At 33.5% G+C, this 19,975-nt stretch overlaps 1 protein-coding gene across 2 annotated transcripts in view; it reads right to left on the reverse strand.

Moving 5' to 3' along the window:
* The window catches only part of TDRD3 (tudor domain containing 3), a 178,221-nt gene that overhangs the window by 78,439 nt on the left and 79,807 nt on the right, over positions 1-19,975 (reverse strand). For both annotated transcript variants that reach the window (XM_063102539.1, XM_063102540.1), the window contains exons 4-5: positions 9,680-9,840; positions 6,136-6,277 (exon numbers count right to left, since the gene is read on the reverse strand). In XM_063102539.1, the coding sequence (XP_062958609.1) occupies positions 6,136-6,277; positions 9,680-9,840 (303 nt within the window). The remainder of the gene's footprint in view (positions 1-6,135; positions 6,278-9,679; positions 9,841-19,975) is intronic.

A 19,975-nucleotide genomic window follows, 5' to 3' on the forward strand; every position in this document is an offset into this window, starting at 1 on the left:
ACTTCATCATCAGCAGACCTGAACTAAAAGATATTCCTAGTGGAAGCTTGGTCTTCACAAAAGAAAAAAGAGAGTGCCAGAAATGGTAAGTGTGGGAAAATAGGACAAAATTGGGACCATGAAAGCATATAATTGTATGGATCTTACAATATGCATACTGCGGTATATTATTGAAGGCAGAGAGAAAAAGTTAAAAGTACATATTTTAAACCCTAGAGCAACACCTTAAAAACAAAAATACAGACATACTGCTGATAAACCAATAATACTGATAACAGAATCATAAAAAAATATGCAATTCACTTAAAGGGAAGTAGAAAGCAAAAGAGGAACAAAACCAGGTTGACAAAGAAAAAGGAGCAAGGTAGTAGACATAATTTTCCACATTGAGTTATATTAAAAGATTGGTTAATGGTGTAGTAAAACTGAAACTCTACATCCATTAAACAATAATTCCTCCATTCTCTTCTCCCCCCAGCCCCTGGCAACCACCATTCTACTTTTTTGTCTCTGTGATTTTTACTATTGTAAGTACCTCATATAAGTGGAATCATACTGGCTTATTTCACTTAGTATATAATGTTCTCAAGATTCATCCATGCTGTCACATATTATAAAATTTCCTTCCCTTTTAAGGTTAAATAATACTCCATTACATATACAAACCACATTTGGCTTATCCATTCATAAATCAATAAACACTTGAGTTGCTTTGACGTTTTAGCTATTGTGGATAATACTGCTACGTACACAGGCACAAAAATATCTCTTCAAGACCCCGTTTTCAATTCTTTGGGGTATCTACCAAGAAGTGAAACTGCTGCATCATATGGTAATTGTACTTTTAATTTTTTTAGTTAACTGCCATACTGTTTTCCACAGTGGCTTATACCATTTTACATTCCCACCAACAGAGCACAGAGTTCCAATTTCTACACATCCTCAGCAATACTTGCTATTTTCTGGTTTTTTGATAGTAGGCATCTTAATGCGTGTGAAGTGGCAGCTCATTGTAGTTTTGATTTGTAGTTCACTAATGATTAGTGATGTTGAGCATTTGTGAATGTGTTTAATACTACTACACTTTACACTTAAAAAATGGTTAAGATAGTAAATTTTATGTGTATTTTACCACAAAAAAAAATTTTTTTTAAAAAAAGAGTAAATGGTCTCTCTTCAACAAAAAATAGCAACCTGAATCCCACAACATATGAAAGGTATTATAGACCATGACCAAGTGGGATTTATTCCCAGAATGCAAGTATGGTTCAACATATGAAAACCAGTCAATGTAATGCACTAATAGAATGAAGGAGAAAAAAAAAACACATGATCATCTCAATGCAGAAAAAGGATTTGACAAAATTTAACACATTTTCATAATAAAAACACTCAACAAACTAGTAATAGAAAGAAACTATTCAACATAATAAAGACCACATTTGAAAAAGCCACAGCTAACATCATGTTCAATAGTGAAAGACTGAAAGCTTTTTCTCTAAGATCAGTGACAATGATGTTGCTTTCACTTCTATTCAACACAATATTGGAAGTTCTAGTCAGAGCTATAAGTAAAATTACCTCTGCTCACAGATGACATAATCTTACATGTAGAAGGCCCTAAAGATTCCATACCAAAAAAAGAAGAAAAGAAAAAAAAAACTGTTATAACTAGTAATAAATTCAACAAAGTTGCAGGATGTAAAATCAACACACAAAAATCACTCGTACTTTTCTACACTAAGAATGAACAAAGTAAAAAAGAAAATTAAGAAAATAATTCCGTTTACAATAACACCAAGAAGAATAAAATACTGAGGAATGAACTTAACCAAAAAGGCAAAAGACTTGTGTACTGAAAACTACAAAACGTTGCTGAAAGAAACTAAAACAGAAATAAATGTAAAGCATCCCGTGGTTATGGATTAAAGATTTAATTTGTTAAGATGTCAACACCACCCAAAGTGGTCTACAAACTGAATGCAATCCCTATTAAAATTCCAATGACTTTTTTTTGCAGAAATAGAAAACCCATTTCTAAAATTCATATGGACTCTCAAAGGAACCTGAATAGCCAAAACAATCCTAAGAAAGATCTCACACTTCCCGATTACAAAACTTAATAAAAAGTTACAGTAATCAAAACACTGTGGCATAAAGACAGACGTACAGATTGATAAAACAGAACAGAAAACCCAGAAATAAATCTTCACATATATGACCAAATGATTTTTAATGAGGGTGACCAGACTATTCATTGGGAAAAGGACAGTCTTTTCAACAAGGTACTGGGAAAACTAGATATCCACATGCAAAAGAATGAATTTGGACTCTTAACTTACACCATACATAAAAATTAACTCAAAATGGATCAAAAGACCTACACATAAAAAGAGTGCCAGAAACTGTAAGCATAGAAGCTAAACCTATAAAATTCTTAAAAACTTTTGTGCATCAGGAACAGTATTAACAGAGTGAAAACACAACCTATGAAATGGAAATTAATATTTGCAAATCATGTATCTTATAATGGGTTGATATCCAGAATATACAAAGATCTCATATAACAAAAAATGATTGAAAAATGAGCAAAAGACTTGAATAGAAATATTTCCAAAGAAGATGTACACATGGCCAATAAGCAGATGGAAAGATGTTCAATTAGCAAAATGCAAATCAAAACTACAATGAGATACCACTTCACACCTATCAAGATGGCTACTACAAAAACAAGTGTGGATGTGGGGAAATTGGAACCCTTGTGTACTGTTGGTGGAAATATAAAATGGTATAGCCACTGTGGAAAACAGTATGGCAGTTACTCAAAAAATTAAAAATAGAATTACCACATGACCCGGCAATTCCACTTCTGGGTATATACCCCAAAGAACTGAAAGCGGGATTTGAACAAATATTTGTGCAGCATTATTTACAATAGCTAACAGGTGGAAATAACCCTAATAATGGCCATTGATGGATGAATGAACAAAATGTGGTAAGTACATACAATGTAATACCATTCAGCATTAAAAAGAAACGAAATTCTGACACGTACTTCACATGGATGAACCTTGAAGATATTATGCTAAGTGAAATAATCCAGACACAAAAGGACAAATACTGTATGATTTCACTAATATGGGTACCTAGAGCAGTCAAATTCATAGACACAGAGAGTAGAATGGTGGTTGCCAGAGACTGGGAGGAGGGAGGAATGAAGAGTTATAGTTTAATGGGTACAGAGTTTTAGTTTGGGAAGATGAAAAAGTTCTGGAGATGGGTGGTGGCGATGATTGTACAACAATGTGCACAAAATGCCCCTGAACTTTACACTTAAAAATAGTTAAAGTGTTAAATTTTATGTTATGTATACTTTACCACAATCAAAAAAAAAAATCTGATCTGTCATTTGGGGCCACTAAAATGTTACAGAACTACACTACTTTGCAAATTACATCTGGTGCAGAACTCCTTAGAACCATACAAACACACAAAACACTTAATGGTTTGCTTTTTCCTTTTCTTCACCTTTCTGTAATCAACTTGCTATAGCTACAACTGTAGTCCATTTTCTGATCTATATGGACATAACACCACCTTGCAAAACCCAATGCTCCCTTCCCCTATTTTATAATAATGTTTAGGGTCCCCTTACAAAATTAACTCTTAGGTTTATGATTTCTATGTGTACACTTGATTTCTATGTGTACCACCTGCCAGCTGCTCAAGTAATTGCACTCTCCATGGTTGCTACATTGCCATGGTTACCAAATCAAAAAACTGTAAAACTAAAGGGAACTATAAACATATTAAAAAGTTTTTAATCTATTTTAGGTGTACATTATTATCATCCCCTAACAAGAAATATTAAAGTGGCTTTCTAGAAGCAAAGTTCAGAGAAATATAAAACATTTCAAGGACAGCTATTAAACTACTACAAAGCTCTGTGTGTATTTGTGTGTGTTGTGGGTGAGGAGGTTCCTAGGAATGTTTAACTGACTCTATGGTTGTTAGTGAGGTGGTTCTAGCTGGGTTGTGGAAAAATCGTTTAAGGTGTTTGGTCTGACTTGAGAATATTTTACCACACTTTAAAAAATCTCTAATGACAACAAAAATAAAAGGAACCTTCAAAGAGTTCATGGAAAGATTTGTATTATCTTTTAATTCTATTTTTCTACAAACTTTTGAAGTAAGTACCCTCATACAATATGTCGTCTTATGAAAGGATCACATGAAATGGGTGGGATTTCTCTAGCAAATTCAAAGTTCATAAAATTGGCTGTTTATATAAAACTACTAAGCCACTTTTGAATTACTTTCTTTAGTGACATTTTCAATTAAACAATGCAGTTGTGGAACATTACCTTATAATGCATAGTACAGCAGCCCAAAATGTAGCACATTAGTATTATAAGAAATGAGTACTAAGGAATAAAAATGTGCCCAAATCTCCTTATCCATTCAACTCCCAAACACAGGCACTTTCCAACTAAGAAAATAGGAGAGAGTAATGTATCATAAAATACCAAAAGCCTGAAATATTTCTGGGCTCTTGGCTGGCTTTCAGCAAAAGGTAAGATTTGAGGGTGGCACAAGAACTTCAATTTTTGCTCAAAGAGTAATTAGTTTTATGTGCTTTGCAATTCATTCATTCGACGAATATTTTTTATGATGTCTATTACATGTAAGGTTCAGGGCAGCCACTCTGGAGATAGAGAGAGGCTGCTCTAATAGAATGGAAAAAATGGTCTGGAATTCTGCTCAGATCCATCACCTACTAGCTGTCTAACCATAAAGTAAGTAATTTAACAGTTCCTAATAGTCTATTTTCTGATGTATATGGACATAACACCCTCTTATAAGACTATTAGGGGGATCACATAAGATACAGATGCAAAGCCCAGCACACTATCTACACACTGTTCAACAAAGATTTGTAGACATGAACAAAGATGACACTAACAAGAATTCTGACCTCAAAAAGCTAACAATCTATTAAAATAGATAAGAAACAGACATAATTTTAATACCAGGTATGCTGTTAATACAGATAAAGTGTTTCAAGAATTCAATAAAGGAACAACTACTTGACTTTGTAAAAAAGCAAGCATTTGATCTGCATATAAATGCATGGGGACCATTTGACCATGCAGGGATTAGGAAAGAGAAAACATAATGACATAAAAGTGGGAAAATCTTTTTTTTTTTTTCAAAAGAATAACTCAAAAAAGCATAGAGAATCAAAGAAAAAGTAAATAGTTCTATTTGGCTAGAAAAAAAATCCATGTGAAAGTACTTAGTAAGTAGAAAAGATAAACTAGAACTAGGGCTAGATTATAAATGGCCTTGAATTCCAAATTAAGGCATTTGAAATAAAAGCAGGGTGTGACATGTTCTGAACCATGCTGAAGGAACATAATCTGACAGGAGATAAAATAAAGATGGAAAGAGGATATGTGGAGAGACAGTTAAAAGGCTGCTGCAGTAGTCCAGACAAGATACTAAAGACAAACTATCATAACAACAATCACACTGGAGAACAAGGGACTGATATGAGATTTGACTGCAATGGATCAATAGAATTGGTTGCTGGAAGAAAAGTAGAGTAACAATTACAAGATAACCTACATGACTGAAAGGAGGAAGATATTAACATAAATTGAGAAAAACCCTGCATCACAACGCAACTAGGAAGTCAAGGGCAACAAGAACCCCTTCATTATAATGAAATTCTAACTTACTTTTACTTGCATGTACGTATGTATGTATAGATGAGACAAATATACATACATTAAACTCAAATACATGCGCCAACACTTTCGGTTTTTGGAGAATTATACACAGATACATTATGCATAGCTTATAACTGGTATCTTAGCTATTTTGAAACTTGTCAGTAAAAAATGATTTCTTAAAATATGTAATAAAATGTAAAAAATATTGAAACATTATAACTGCTTTAAAGGAAAAGGTAGATAGTTTCTCTAAAGATCATCACATTCCATTCTATTCAACTCAGACACAAAGGACTAATTTTACTATTCATTACGGGAAGTGCTCCTTAAAATAAGAGAATACAATAAAAAGAGTACAGTGTTTTAAAAGTTCAAACCATTCTTCTTAGTTTATACTTACTCTCTGTAATTCCCATTTTTCAATAAGGTGTTCCACTTCACCACCAAGAACTGTGGTGTTAGAGTCATTCAAGAGCAGGAATCCATTTTTTATGTCAATAATGCCTGAGAGCTTAACTTTAGTTCCAGGTGGTGTATTCAGACTAAAGCAAAAAAGAAAGAGTTAAAAACACATTGAAGCTCCTCCCCAAAACTGGAATGCAGTCTCATATTACAATCTAATCAAGCTCTCCAAAATGCATTAAAACCAAAGCTACTTTTCAGGAGACTGACTACACACTATTAATAGATCACCACTGAGGAAGTCAGAACACCAGGTACAAGACTGTCATTTCCTAGCTTAATGACAAAGAAATAAACTTCAGTTTCCACACTAAAAAAAAAAAAGGACAATAATAATCACACCTTACAAAGTTGAGGTAAAGACAAATAAAATAAAAGATATGAAAGTACTTTCTCAACTATGCCATGCTATACAAATATAAGATTTGTCATTTTTCTTCCTCTGAGCTTTGACTGTAGGTTGTAAAAATACACTGTTACAAATGTAAATTTCAATACAGAAAAATATATATGACCAGTAATAAACCTAGAAATGAGCTACAGTAATCCATACAAACTAATGCTCTTTTTCATTAACCATCTAGTCTAAGGTCAAATGAGAGTTACTTACACATTAACATTAAACTATTTATACACTAACTTTACAGACTGTTTACACACTAGCTTTATACACTAACTTTAAATGAACTTTTCTATAATAGGATAATATTATCACTCGTGGGGCAAACATTACACCATGATTTTTTTTTACAAAAAGCAAAATAAGATGTTTACCTTCCTGCCATCTTTTTGGTAAAGGAAACAATGGAAGAAATTCATTTCATCACACAGGAGTATGGTAGATTAGTAAAAATAATTCTGTATACCTTATATATAATACAATTTTTACAAGTCAATGATATCTCAATAAGGCCATTAAAAATTATTCTGAAGACAACAAGCTTGGTCATATCTATCAGACTTCAAGATCAGCAACAACTGAATACAGTTACACTAAGTGAAGTTTTTCCCAGTTCCAGGCAATCAACAAATCCAAATTTTCATAACTCTATAGTTGTCATTTAGGGATAAATCAAAATGATAAGTGCCAAGGACCCAAGGCTGTTGTTGTATTCTTCACTAACAAATTATATCATTTACATAAGACCTACATGTTTTCTTCAAAATCACTTTTAGCTAATAATTTCCTACAAATTGGTAAAATTGGAAAATGCAATGAAAACATAGTAATACATTAAATTAGCAATACAAGAAACTACATAAGACCTTAAAAATAGGATGCAAAGTACAAAGGCATTTAAAATATAACTTTAAAACTAAAAAGCTAATCCAAAAGCAAATGATAAACTAATTTTGTGTAAAATGACTGCACCTGTCCCAAACTCTACCTAACAGTCACATTATTTGAGGATGGACCTACAATTTCATGAGGACAACTGATAGAGTCCCACCAGATTAAATTATGGCTCTACTCCCAAAAAAGGAAAACTGGGGCTAAAATTTTAGTGTAATTTTTACTACGTTGCGTTCAGGACCATAATTAACTCTTATTCAGAAAGCACGTTGTGATTTAATCACTATTTTTATTGGCACCCCGGTACCTTTACTCTCTCTCCACTGCAATTAAAAAACAAAAACCAGTGAGAGGTGGGGCAGGAGGTAAGACAGAAGAATAAGCTGCCACCCCCTAGAGAAACGCAATGCCCATTTGAGGCAACATACCCCTTACCAGCACCTTGTTTATCCTATTTAGAGAGTTCTTTCACCTTTCTTCTAAGATAGCCACTAAGCAAATTTATTTTGAAGAGAGTCTTCCAAATTGTTCACATGTATGAACAGTTTTGTTAGCTGTCACATTTATGGCATCAAAAGTATACATGCTACTTCTACAATGAGTGAATGAACATGTGACAATAATTTTTTCAGTTGTTAAACTGCAATAAACTCAACAAAAGAGTAGCAGCATTGGACAGGACCCTGTACTCTAGACTGACCTTCTGTTTCATTTACCTCAAAGAAATATACAGCTGTAAAATCAGAGGCTAAGCCATTACATGGCAAGTCTTCCTTCTGAGTCATCTGTGAACTCCCTTTTAAGGGGTCTGACTGAATTTGTCAAAGGAGGAAAGGCTGTTTCTCCACAAAAGTAGGAATTCTTCTACTCCTCAAAAAGAAGACAATGTAATCACGAAGTCAATAAACCCCCCTTTGTATATGAAAATCAACATTTTAGACAGATGTATATTTTATTTTCCATGAAAAAGGTCTACCTTACCAGAGGGAGACACTGCTTGAAGGGAAAAAATAAAAAGGGAAATCACTGAAGTATTGAAGATGGCATACGAGGCCTCAACCTACCACATTTCCTCTATATACCATTATGGCAAATCATCCAAGCTCCACCAAATGGAACTTTTTCACTCTTCTGTTGTGAGGACACTGGGTCTTTACATATGCTATTCCCCCTCCTGCCTCTCTCAAAATGCCTACTCATATATTTACGTCCTACTCCTGGCTCTCCCAGGTAGAGGTAATTTTCTGGACTCCTAGTCATTTTACTTGATATATTTATTATAATAATTTGTATGCCTATGTGCCTATTTTATTAATATATGAACTACTGGGAGGCAAATATCTAAACCCTATTTACCTCTATGCTTCCAACGCTGGATTAAAGGGCTGAAACACAACAGACGCTAAATACTTGATAATACTTGCTCAAGAGAAAAGTATGATCTAGTTTACATAAAATGAAAAAGCTCAAAGGACCCAGAGCAGCAAACATAAGCATATAAAATGACTAAGAGGAGAAAACAAAAGCGGGGGGGGGGAGGGGTGCAAATGTCTAATGAAAGTACCTACCTCAGAAAACAGCCTAATACAAACACAAAAAATAAAGGAGACATTTTCCCTTCCTTCTCTTTGTTTTTCTGCATTCCAATAGGCATGATTCTAAAAGGCTCTCATTAAAAATAGCCAAAAGAAGAATCTGGAAAATTTTCCTTAGGAAGTTCTTCCTCATCTTAGGAAGCAGGATGGCATATGAATCTCCCTGGCTTCAACCATTTTCCAAGAAAACTCATTAGCCTATAAAACTTTCCTAGAACATTAAACAGTGTGATGGACACACTATTTTAAACACACTGAGCTAACTCTTAAGGAGGAAACCATAACACATTTTTAAAAATTCTGTTTGTTCTGAACAATTTTCTGACAAAATTAATAAGATTACTTTTCATGGAAGAACACCTTAAATTATAAATGTTTTTCTAATTAACACTGAATCAAGGAGTAACTAACTCCATTCTTAACTATTTTTCTATACAGATAAAGCAAAATGCAAAGCTCTGTAATTTCTCCTAAAAAATTATAACATGCACTTAAGAGTTCGGTCCTTCTTTTCAATGATCTTAAAATTAAATCTGTCTTAATAACACCTTCAAACACTCTTTAACAAATAAACAAAATAAAGTAACAATCACCTTATTTTTGACATATAACTAAATTCTACAGCTGTGCAACTTATATGACCATCGGTCATCTGCAAACGCAGCATCCTTGGTGCAGCCTGAGATTCTTCATTATCCTTTGGTGCGGCAACATTGCGAATTTTTTGAATTTGTAAAACACATGGACCTTCAAGCTGTCAAAACATAAAAGAATAAAAATCATTTTCTAGTCATGGCTGTTGTTTCATTTATATGTTTCTCTTTTCTTTAATAGTCATGCCGTATGATAACTTCAACTAAATAAGGTCAAAACTGAAATTATACACATCAGAGGTCTTTTACTTTATAGGTTTTCCGTGGGAGGGCTGGCATTAAAGCTAAAATTTCAAGAGTTTCCTGAAGAACAATTTTTTTTTTTTTTTTAATAATTCTGAACTCATCTTCAGACAATAACAAGAAAAGAAAACCCTAGGAAAACTAAGTTGTACTTCTGGATGAAAGATATATTAATTGATGTTTTTAGTCTTATGCACTCTAAATTATTCACATATATCCCTCTTCTCACCCCATGTACATTAAAGGACATTCTGAAAATAAAGAACTTAGCAATTTCTAAGGGACATAAACTTTACGATAGTAGTTAAAAGAATGCTTTCTGTTCAGACATAAAGTTTAAAAGTGCACCCTCTTCTGGTATAAATGAAGCATACAATACCCCAAAATTTAAACTATATAAAGTTCAAGAAGTGTGACTTGCACTTATTTTCACATTTCCTTTTTTAAATGATATGAAGTTTTAATACTGTGTTACATATATTGGCAATAGGGAGAAGAAATGTTTTCTCTCTGGCCACATTTTAATAAACAAAAATAAAATTGATGGACTAACTAGCTATAAAGTTAGAAGTTTTCTATAATAAAATGATGGCAAAGTTGGGAATGACAAAAATCTGCTCACATGTCTGAAAAATAAGTTTAACATAAAGTGGTAATTTCTGCATAATAAAATATCAAATCTTTAAGCAGTATCGTACTTTGGGGAAGGGAGGGAGGCTCTTCATTATAAACAGTCTTTTAAGTAAAATCTTTCTGTGCATATTATGTTTTCAGCAAAGAGAAATATGAAATGATTAACAAACATTTAGACAATTTCCCAAGCAAGCATATCCTCAACTTAAAAGTTTTCTATTCCATATTTACCAGGATTTTGCCTGCAAAGGAATAATTTTGTTATAAATTTAGGAAAATGATATAATTAGAAAAAAGAGACTAAAGTTTCACCTAATTTTCAATAACAAAAATTCCAACTTGAAACAAGTCTAAAACCCTTAACAAGTATAGATAAGCTGCTAACTCAGGATGAAGTCTTTCTTTTGCTTTTGTTAACATTATTAAAATAAAGACATTTCAATTAAATCATAGACAGGTTCTAGTTATTAGTGTTCACCATGCTCTTTATTTTAGTACTTCCAATATTTTTAGCCTAGGCATTGACAAATATCTACCCTGTGTTATCCAATATGGTCACCAGTTACATGTAGCCATTCAAATTTGCTTTAAAATTAAATGAAGTTAAAAATTCAATTTTTCAGTTGCACTGCCCATATTTCAAGTGTTCTACATCTGGAGACTGCAGAAATAGACTATTTACAACACTGCAAAATGTCCACTAGACAGTCAGTGATGATCAAGACCTATGTACTACAAAACAAGACATGTATTCTAGGGACAGCACATACATGAAGTGTTGGAGGGAAACACTCTTTTCTACTTAATTTTAAGTCTGAAAAAAATTAAACTTTTCTAATAAATATCCAGAGCAACATGGGTACCTTCACTCAGTCCATATAACATATAGCTCACAAGGCATCTTTGTGGAATTTGGGGAATTCTATATCCCATGGGTGTTAAACACAGTACCTTCACTAGATTGTTTTCGATGTGTTGTGACAAACTGCCTTTTACTTGTGCATAGTTAAATGGCTATATGAATCACAATACTTGGTTTTAATCACTAATGCACACAAAATGAACAAGTTGCTTTAAAAGATTCTGCCACAGAAACATATTAAAGATAATGCCAATGATGTAAACACAGGGTAGGAGTAGGATTATTTTGCTGATCTCCTGCATCTGTTTGACCATGAGAACAGAGAGCAGGGGATTTCTGGCAAGGAACACCCGCACCCAACTCCTGATGTTTCCTAGCAAACAGCAGTTTACTAATTTAGTTAATCCATCTCTTTTAGTAGGATGAACAGTAGCCCCTCCAAAAGACAGGTCCACCTGGAACCTGTAAATGTGACCTCATTTGAAAAAAAGTGTCTTTTTATACGTAATTAAGGTAAGGATCTAGGAATGAGAACATCTTGGATTAGGGTAGAACCTAAATCAAATGATGAGTGTCTTTGGAAGAGAAGGAGAAGCACAGAGACACAGTACATAAAAACCTTGTGAAAATGGTGGCAGAAACTGGAGTTATGCATCTACAGGCCAAGAAATGCCAAGGACTGCCTATAGCTACCAGAATCCAAGAGAGAAGCATGGAACAGATTCTCCCTTAGAGCCTCCAAAAGGAATCAACCATGCTGACACCTTGATTTTAGACTTATGGTATACAGAAATGTGAGAAAATAAATTTCCGTTGTTTTAAGCCACCAAATTTGTGATAATCTGTTACAGCAGCCTCAGCTAACTAATATACCCATTTAAGGAATGACTTTTTTGACTGGGAAGAATATACTATATATATTGGCTTCAGCCTCACCCTTCTTCCTTTCTCTTTGGATCTAGCTAGGGACCCTGAAGGAGGAAGTACTTATCCAGTCTTCTCACTGGGTTGGCACTTCCATGAGTGTACAAGTCTACATGGTTTGTGGTTCAGTTAATGGGTCCATCTATGGCTGTCCCACTAAGCCATATCTTCCAAATACATTTTTATCATTAATAAAGCTGTTATTTTTGCCTACATCTGCCACTCTCATTTCCAAATTGGTTCAAAAGCAAAGTAGAAAAGGAGGTACTATTTATTAGAGCCTCCTGAGAAACTCCCAAATTGTATATAATCTCTTGATAGTCACTTCTCAAACTGAATTGTCAGTTTTAAGATTAGTGATTCCACAATTCAGAAATATCCTATAAGTAAACCAGCAGATATAATAAATTTTTTTGTTATTCTGCTTAACAACATTCAGTCTGTTCTGTAGTCAAAACATAGGTAAGTACTGGACTTAAACAATACATAAATGATAGAATAAAATGCTACAGTTCTAAGATCCTAAATCCTGAATCTAAAATCATCTAAAAGCAACAACAAAAATTGATGAGAATTTCAAAATCTTCGTTCAACTACTGTCAAGAGCAAAACAAATATTAAAAAGATACCAATTTTTTTTTTTTTTTTGTCTTTTTTGTCTTTTTTGTGACCGGCTGCACCGCTCTCAGCCAGTGAGCGCACCGCACAGGCCATCCCTACATAGGATCCGAACCCGCGGCGGAAGCACTACTGCGCTCCCAGCGCCGCACTCTCCCGAGTGCGCCACGGGGTCAGCCCAAAAGATACCAATTTTTAAAAATAAGAAGAAATAAAGATTAATCCCTGACTGCCCAAGGTTTCTTTAATGTCTGATTTTTCTCTTCTGTATGAGTAAAAAGGAACAATTAAAAGAAATTAATGTAAAAAAATTTAATTTATCATTGCATGTCCAGGTAAGCATCTTTTACGCTAATAAACAGTATCAGTATCTGCCAGAAATACTCTCTGATGAGAAAGAAAAGCCATTCATCCAGGCTTCATCCTTCCTACCCCTGGGTAAATGGACACATCTATCATCTGAACTCATAACTAGTCACACTAACTGATATGAAATATCAGATTTAAATGGCTGTATTCATGTATTAATTTATTGATCATATTAAATAATGTTCTTGTTTATCAACCAGACTTCCAAAATTTGGATGACAAGGAACTAGTTCTCCACAGTCTGATCACACCTGAACAGTTAAAACTGAGATTTTTAAGACTCCAGTAACTATTTAAGTTTAGACATTCTATGATATTTAGTCTGAAAATATCTGCCAGCCATTTCTCTTTATAACCTTATCAATTCCCTTGAGAAACAAATGTGTCAATCTATGCCTAACAACATAAATATCACATTCTCCATCAACTCTAGAAATAGGCCATATACCCAAAAGGAATCTATGAGAATGATTCAGTTCTGATCAATGCTCCATCATTATTGCAAAGTAGGTTAAAATTAAAAAAAAAAAAAAAGTTTCATCCTCCACAGTCTTTTTGAGTACTTAAAATCACAATTCATTTCTTTGAATTAGCGTAGATAATATCGCTACTTTCAAAAACACTTCCAGTGGCTTCAGTGGATTTCCTAGGGCTCATATTTTCATCCATTCATTTATACCAAGGGAGGTTTCTAACTGGACTGTTCACACCTCTTAGGACCCAGTTGTCTGGGCAAATTCAATAAAGCTGACTTGATAGAAGAAATATTGATTCTGTCTATAGCTGCTTTAAAAGCATGAAGGACAGCGCTTTTTGTCTGTGCATTTTTTAAAAATTGAAACATATTGACTGTATATATTTATGGGGAACAGAGTTACATTTCAGTACACATATGCAATGTGTGATGATCAAATCAGGATAATTAGCATATTCATCATCAAAAAACTTTATCATTTCTTTGTGATGAGAACATTTGAACTCCTCTCTTCTAGCCATTAAATAACATACAATAAATTATTGATCATTATAGATGCCTAGCACTACTGTATGCCACTAGAACTTATTCTTCCTACCTAGCTGTAATTTTGTCTCCACTAACCAACCTCTCCCTATTCGCCCCTCCCCCTCATCTTCCCAGCCACTAGTAAAAACAAAACTTTCTGCTTCTAAAAGTTCAACATTTTTTTTTTTTAGCTCCCACATATGAGTGAGAACATGTGGTATTTATCTTTCTGTGCCTGACTAATTTCATTTAGCATAATGTCTTCCAGGCTCATCCATGTTGCAGCAAATGACAAGATTTCATTCTTTTTCATGGCTGAGTAGTTGTCTATTGTGTATATATACTACATTTTCTTTACCCATTCATCTGTGGATGGACGCCTAGGTTGATTCCATATCTTGGCTATTGTGAATAGTGTTGCAATAAAAATATGCATGCAGATCTCTTCAGTATGCTAATTTGCTTTCCATTGTATAAATACCCAGCAGTAGGAATGCTGGATCATATACAGTAGTTCTATTTTTAGTTTTTTGAGGAAACTCCATACTGTTTCCCATAATGGCAATACTAATTTACAGTCCCATCAACAGTATACAAGAGTTTTCTTTTCTCCACATCCTTGCCAGCATTTGTTATTTTTTGTCTTTTTGATGATAGTCCTTCTAACTTGTGTGAGACGATATCTCATTGTGCTTTTGATTTCCATTTCCCTGATAATTAGTGATGTTGAGCATTTTTCCATATATCTGTTTTTGTATATCTTCTTTTGAGAAATGTCTATTCAGGTCATTTGGCCATTTTCTAAGTGTATTATTTTGGGAGTTTTTACTGTTCAGCTGTTTAAGTTTCTTGTATATTCTGGATATTAATCCTTTGTCTGATGCACAGTTTGCAAATACTTTCTCCCATTCTGTTGGTTGATTCTTTACTCTGTTGATGGTTTCTTTTGCTGAGCAGGAGCTTTTTAATGTAATCCCATATGTCTATTTTTGCTTTTGTTGCCTGTGCTTTAGATGTTTCTTCCATAAAATTTTTGCTAAGATCAATGTCTTGAAGTGTTTCCCCTATGTTTTCTTCTAGTAGTTTCAGGTATTACATTTAAGGCTTTAATCCATTTTGAGTTGGTTTTGGTATACTGTGAGAGACAAGGTTTAACTTCTTTCTTCTGCTTATGGATATCTAATTTTCCCAGCACCATTTATTGAAGACACTGTCCTTTCCCCAATTTAAGTTCTTGGCACCTGTGTCAAAAATCAGTTGGCTATTGATATGTAGATTTATTCCTGGGTTCTCTATTCTGTTCCATTGGTCCATGTGTCTGTTTTTATGCCAGTACCATGCTGTTTTAATTATGATAGCTCTGTAGTATATTTTGAAGTCAGGTAGTGTAATGCCTCCAACTTTGTTCTTTTTGCTCAGAATTGCTTTGGCTATCTGGGGTCTTTTGTGGTGCCATATGAATGTTAGGATTTTTTGATTTCTGTGAAGAATGTCATTGGTATTTTGATAGGGATTGCACTGAATGTGTAGATCACATTGGGTAGAACGGACATTTTGACAATATTAATTCTTCCAATACATGAACATAAAATGTCTTTCCATTTTTTTGTGTTCTCTAATTTCTGTTATCAGTGTTTGTAGCTTTCACTGTAGAGATCTTTCACTTTCTTGGTTAAATTTATTCCTAGGTATTTTAATTTTTTGGTAAGCTATTGTAAATGGGATTGCTTTCTTGATTTCTTTTTCTGCTACTCTGTTGTTGGAATTATGAAACAGACTATAAAATAATAGCCTAATTTAGAGAATTTATATAGAACTCTAAATCCAATAACTAAGGAACAAATATTTTTCTCAAGCAAACCTGTGATATTTGCAAATATATACAAAGGTGTAAGGTGAGCCTCTACAAATTTCAAAATATAGCTATCATTCAGTCTAAATTTTCTGATTACAATGTAACTGAATTAGAATTTATAACAAAAAGAAAATATATAATATTCTATAATTAAAAAGACAAGAAATCATAACATGAACTAAAAAATAATTAAAACTAAATGATAATGAAAATACCATAAAATCTTTGGGATATAGTTAAAACAATGCTAGGGGAAAAGTTAATAGCCTTAAAACATTCACATTAGAAAAGGAGGAAAATTAATGAGTTGTAATGAGAAAAACATAATGAGCTCAAATTAGGTAGAAGAAAAATATATTAATGAAATAAACTAAAAATACAATAAAGAGGGTTAACAAAGTCTAGTGTTGGTTCTTTATAAAGACTAATGAAATTGATAATTGACAAGAGTGATCAAGAAACAGAGCAAAGGCACAAATCAACAATTTAAAGACTTCTACTACTACTACTAGTAATAAAAACACGAACATAAAATTTAGCATTGAAAAAACAATAAAAGGTACTAAGCATAGCAATCTAAATGTCCATAAACTAGTGAACAGAAAGACAAAATGTGGTATAGCTATAAAACAGAATATTACTCAGCAATAAATAGGGACAAACTATTGACTTATGCCACGTCATGGATTACCCTCAAAAAATATTACACTAAATGAAAGAAGACAATAGACTACAGGTTGTGTGATTCTATTCAATTAAGATGTCAAGAAGAGGCAAATTTATAGAGAAAACATAAAAGACTACACAGACATATTATTAAGAATAATAAGTACAAGGTGGCAGAACTTAAGATCAATATACAAATATCAGTTGCCTTTCTATGTACCAGTTAACAGTTAGAAAAATTAATAATTTTTTAGGATGCCATGTACAATAACAAAAATATAATGTTCCAGTAATAAAATTTACAAAATATACACAACCTATATACTTTCACTAAATTATAAAGCTTTATGGAAAAATTAAATACATGAAGAGAGACATCCAGGACTTTGGGGGTACCCACTCGTACCAGTTCACAATAGCTTATTATGTGCATTTCTTCTTAATTCTGGTTTAAGTGATTAACATCATAGCTTTTAATTGGCAATGGTGAGAATTTTTATACTATAGAAAGTGACAAATGCTACATATCAGGGCTATTTTTTTCTCTTCAGCATTTCACTGGCAATATCGTATCATACAAAGATGTCAATTGTCTTAGGTGATCTGCAGATTCAATGAAATTTCAATCAGAACTCCAATATGATATTTAAGAGGCTTGATCATTTGATTCTAAAATTTATATGGAGTTGGGGGGGAGAAGGACAGACTATATAGTCTAAGAAAGAATAATATATTTTACACCATAAGATTAGAAAAACTTAATTTCAAGTGCCACAAATGATATGGCTTGTTTAGATCTCATATATACTACTGAAGGTAATATAAGCTGGTACAATAGCTTTGAAAAATAATTTGGCATTATCTTGTAAAGTTGAACACTGACTTAACTCTGCCATATAATAACTCAATTCTTCATTATATTCCCCAGGGAAATTCTTACTTATTTACAACAGGTAAAAAAAACATGTACAAGTTTTCCTTCTTAGTAGTGTTTGTTATCAAAAGAAAAAAAAAAAGGAAACATCTAAATTTCCATCAACAGAAGAATTAATAAGTAAATAGTGCTGTATTTACACAGCTTAGTATTATACAAGAGAAAAACCAATGAAAAATAGCTACAAGCAACATGGATATATACTGGAGCTATAATATTGAATGATAAAAGCAAGTTACGGCAGATAACAATATACTATCACTTTTTAAAGCTCCAAAACAACATATTGTTTAGAAATAATTACATATTTAACCAAAATATTTTTTTAAACTTGTTAAGCTAAACTCAAATTTCACAACAGCCTTTCTTGGTGCTAGGGGAGGAAAAGCTAGAAATGGTAAGTAGACAGGATGATATTGCAATGTTCCAGTTCTTACATCAGGTTGAGGCTTCACAGGTGCTCACTTTATTATTAAACTTCAAAACATGTATATTTGCATATATTAAATATTTCAAGTAATTTACATAATGTTTTAAAATTAGGACATTGGGTAGTTCAATGAAATGTCAGGAGAACCGGAGAACTAGGTCTGCAACCTACACAGCAAGAAACGTACTAGAACTCAAACCACAGAACTGGTTTGACTGGCAGTGGTGTATTGTTAAAAACACATCGGGAAGAGGAACAGAGGGAGAAGGCCTAAAATTTGTAGAATTTTGCCAATTTCCATGGCCATTTTCAACTACCAACTCGATATTACTGCACCCTAAATGGGAAAGAGATGCTGACAATCAGCACTCATGAGCTGAGCAAGCTGATCTGGCACACAGCAAGCACCTAGCACTACGCCTTGTACCAGCAATCACACTGGCTCTGTACACTTATCCTAGCACTGTTGCAGCTACTTCCAGAGAAACTCAGTCTTGCTGCAGGTTCTACTAATACCAGATGGGATTCTCCACAGTTTCTGTTTTTTTGTGTATAACTAGCCCAAATCCAGGGCAGCTACAGTTGACCAGCAGAGCTGAGGTACATTGCATGAAACAGCTCCAAAGGAGTCTGGGGGAGAAGTAGCTGTCAGTTTCTTCTTCACCACCAAGACCCTCAAGATGGGAAACTGCCTCAAAAAGAGAAAGAATTCAGGTTCTAGGAATCACAGACATACTATACATATCTTCCATGTATTATTACCAGTGAAGATTTGTCAAACCCTATTGTCTATAGTTTGTACTATAAAATAGCTTTTTGGGTTTTCCAAATAGAAATAATATTGAATATGGTGTGTGTGTATACGTGTTGTGTGTAAATATATTTTTTCCACATAGTGTGTGTGTGTGTGTGTGCATATATATGTTTGTTTATTTTAAGTCTTAGGGTAGAATGTTATGTGTACAGTGTATGTATACCCTAAGACTTTAAATATGTATGCCCCCATATGAGGATCTGCCCACTCACTATGCCTGATTGAAAATCACATCTCTAAAAGTTAACAGTCTCCCAAGGAAAGCAACTTTCCCATGTCACTAAGCTGAGACAGCTGCCCCTGTTATATGTACTTCTGACACAACATTTGTTTCACTATAGTATTAACATTGCTGGTTTCTCAATCTCTCATTAGGTTATGTGCTCCAAGAAGGCAGGAGCTATCTTGTTGATCTCTGCATCCCTTTCACTTAGCACAAATGTATTTACTAGTGTTTTAACTATAGTTTATTTAGCACTTACTAAATATACCAGAAAATGTGGCAGAATCTTTACACGTTATCCAATTTACCTTCAGAACTATAAAGTACATTAGGATCATTCGTGTATCTCAAATGAGAAAACTAAGGGCAAAAGTAAAGTACTTTGCCAGAGGTCTCTCAGGTAGTAAGAGGCAGAATCAGAATTCAATTTTAGATCTGTCTCACACCAAAGCTTGTCTTCTTTCTACTGTACATTCTAAAACTATGATAAAAATTTGCTATATACTAAAAAACAGGTGTAGGTATAAAGGGCAATGGTAATATTCATCTTTAAAAATTAATTCTGCTCAAAAGAGCAGAAAATTAGAAGAGAAGTTGTTGCACTTGAGCTGGGATTTCAAGAATAAACATGAGTTTGCCTGGCAGCTAAGGGAAGGACATCT

This window comes from Cynocephalus volans, chromosome 7 (genome assembly GCF_027409185.1).
Source record: "Cynocephalus volans isolate mCynVol1 chromosome 7, mCynVol1.pri, whole genome shotgun sequence".
Lineage (NCBI taxonomy): Eukaryota > Metazoa > Chordata > Mammalia > Dermoptera > Cynocephalidae > Cynocephalus > Cynocephalus volans.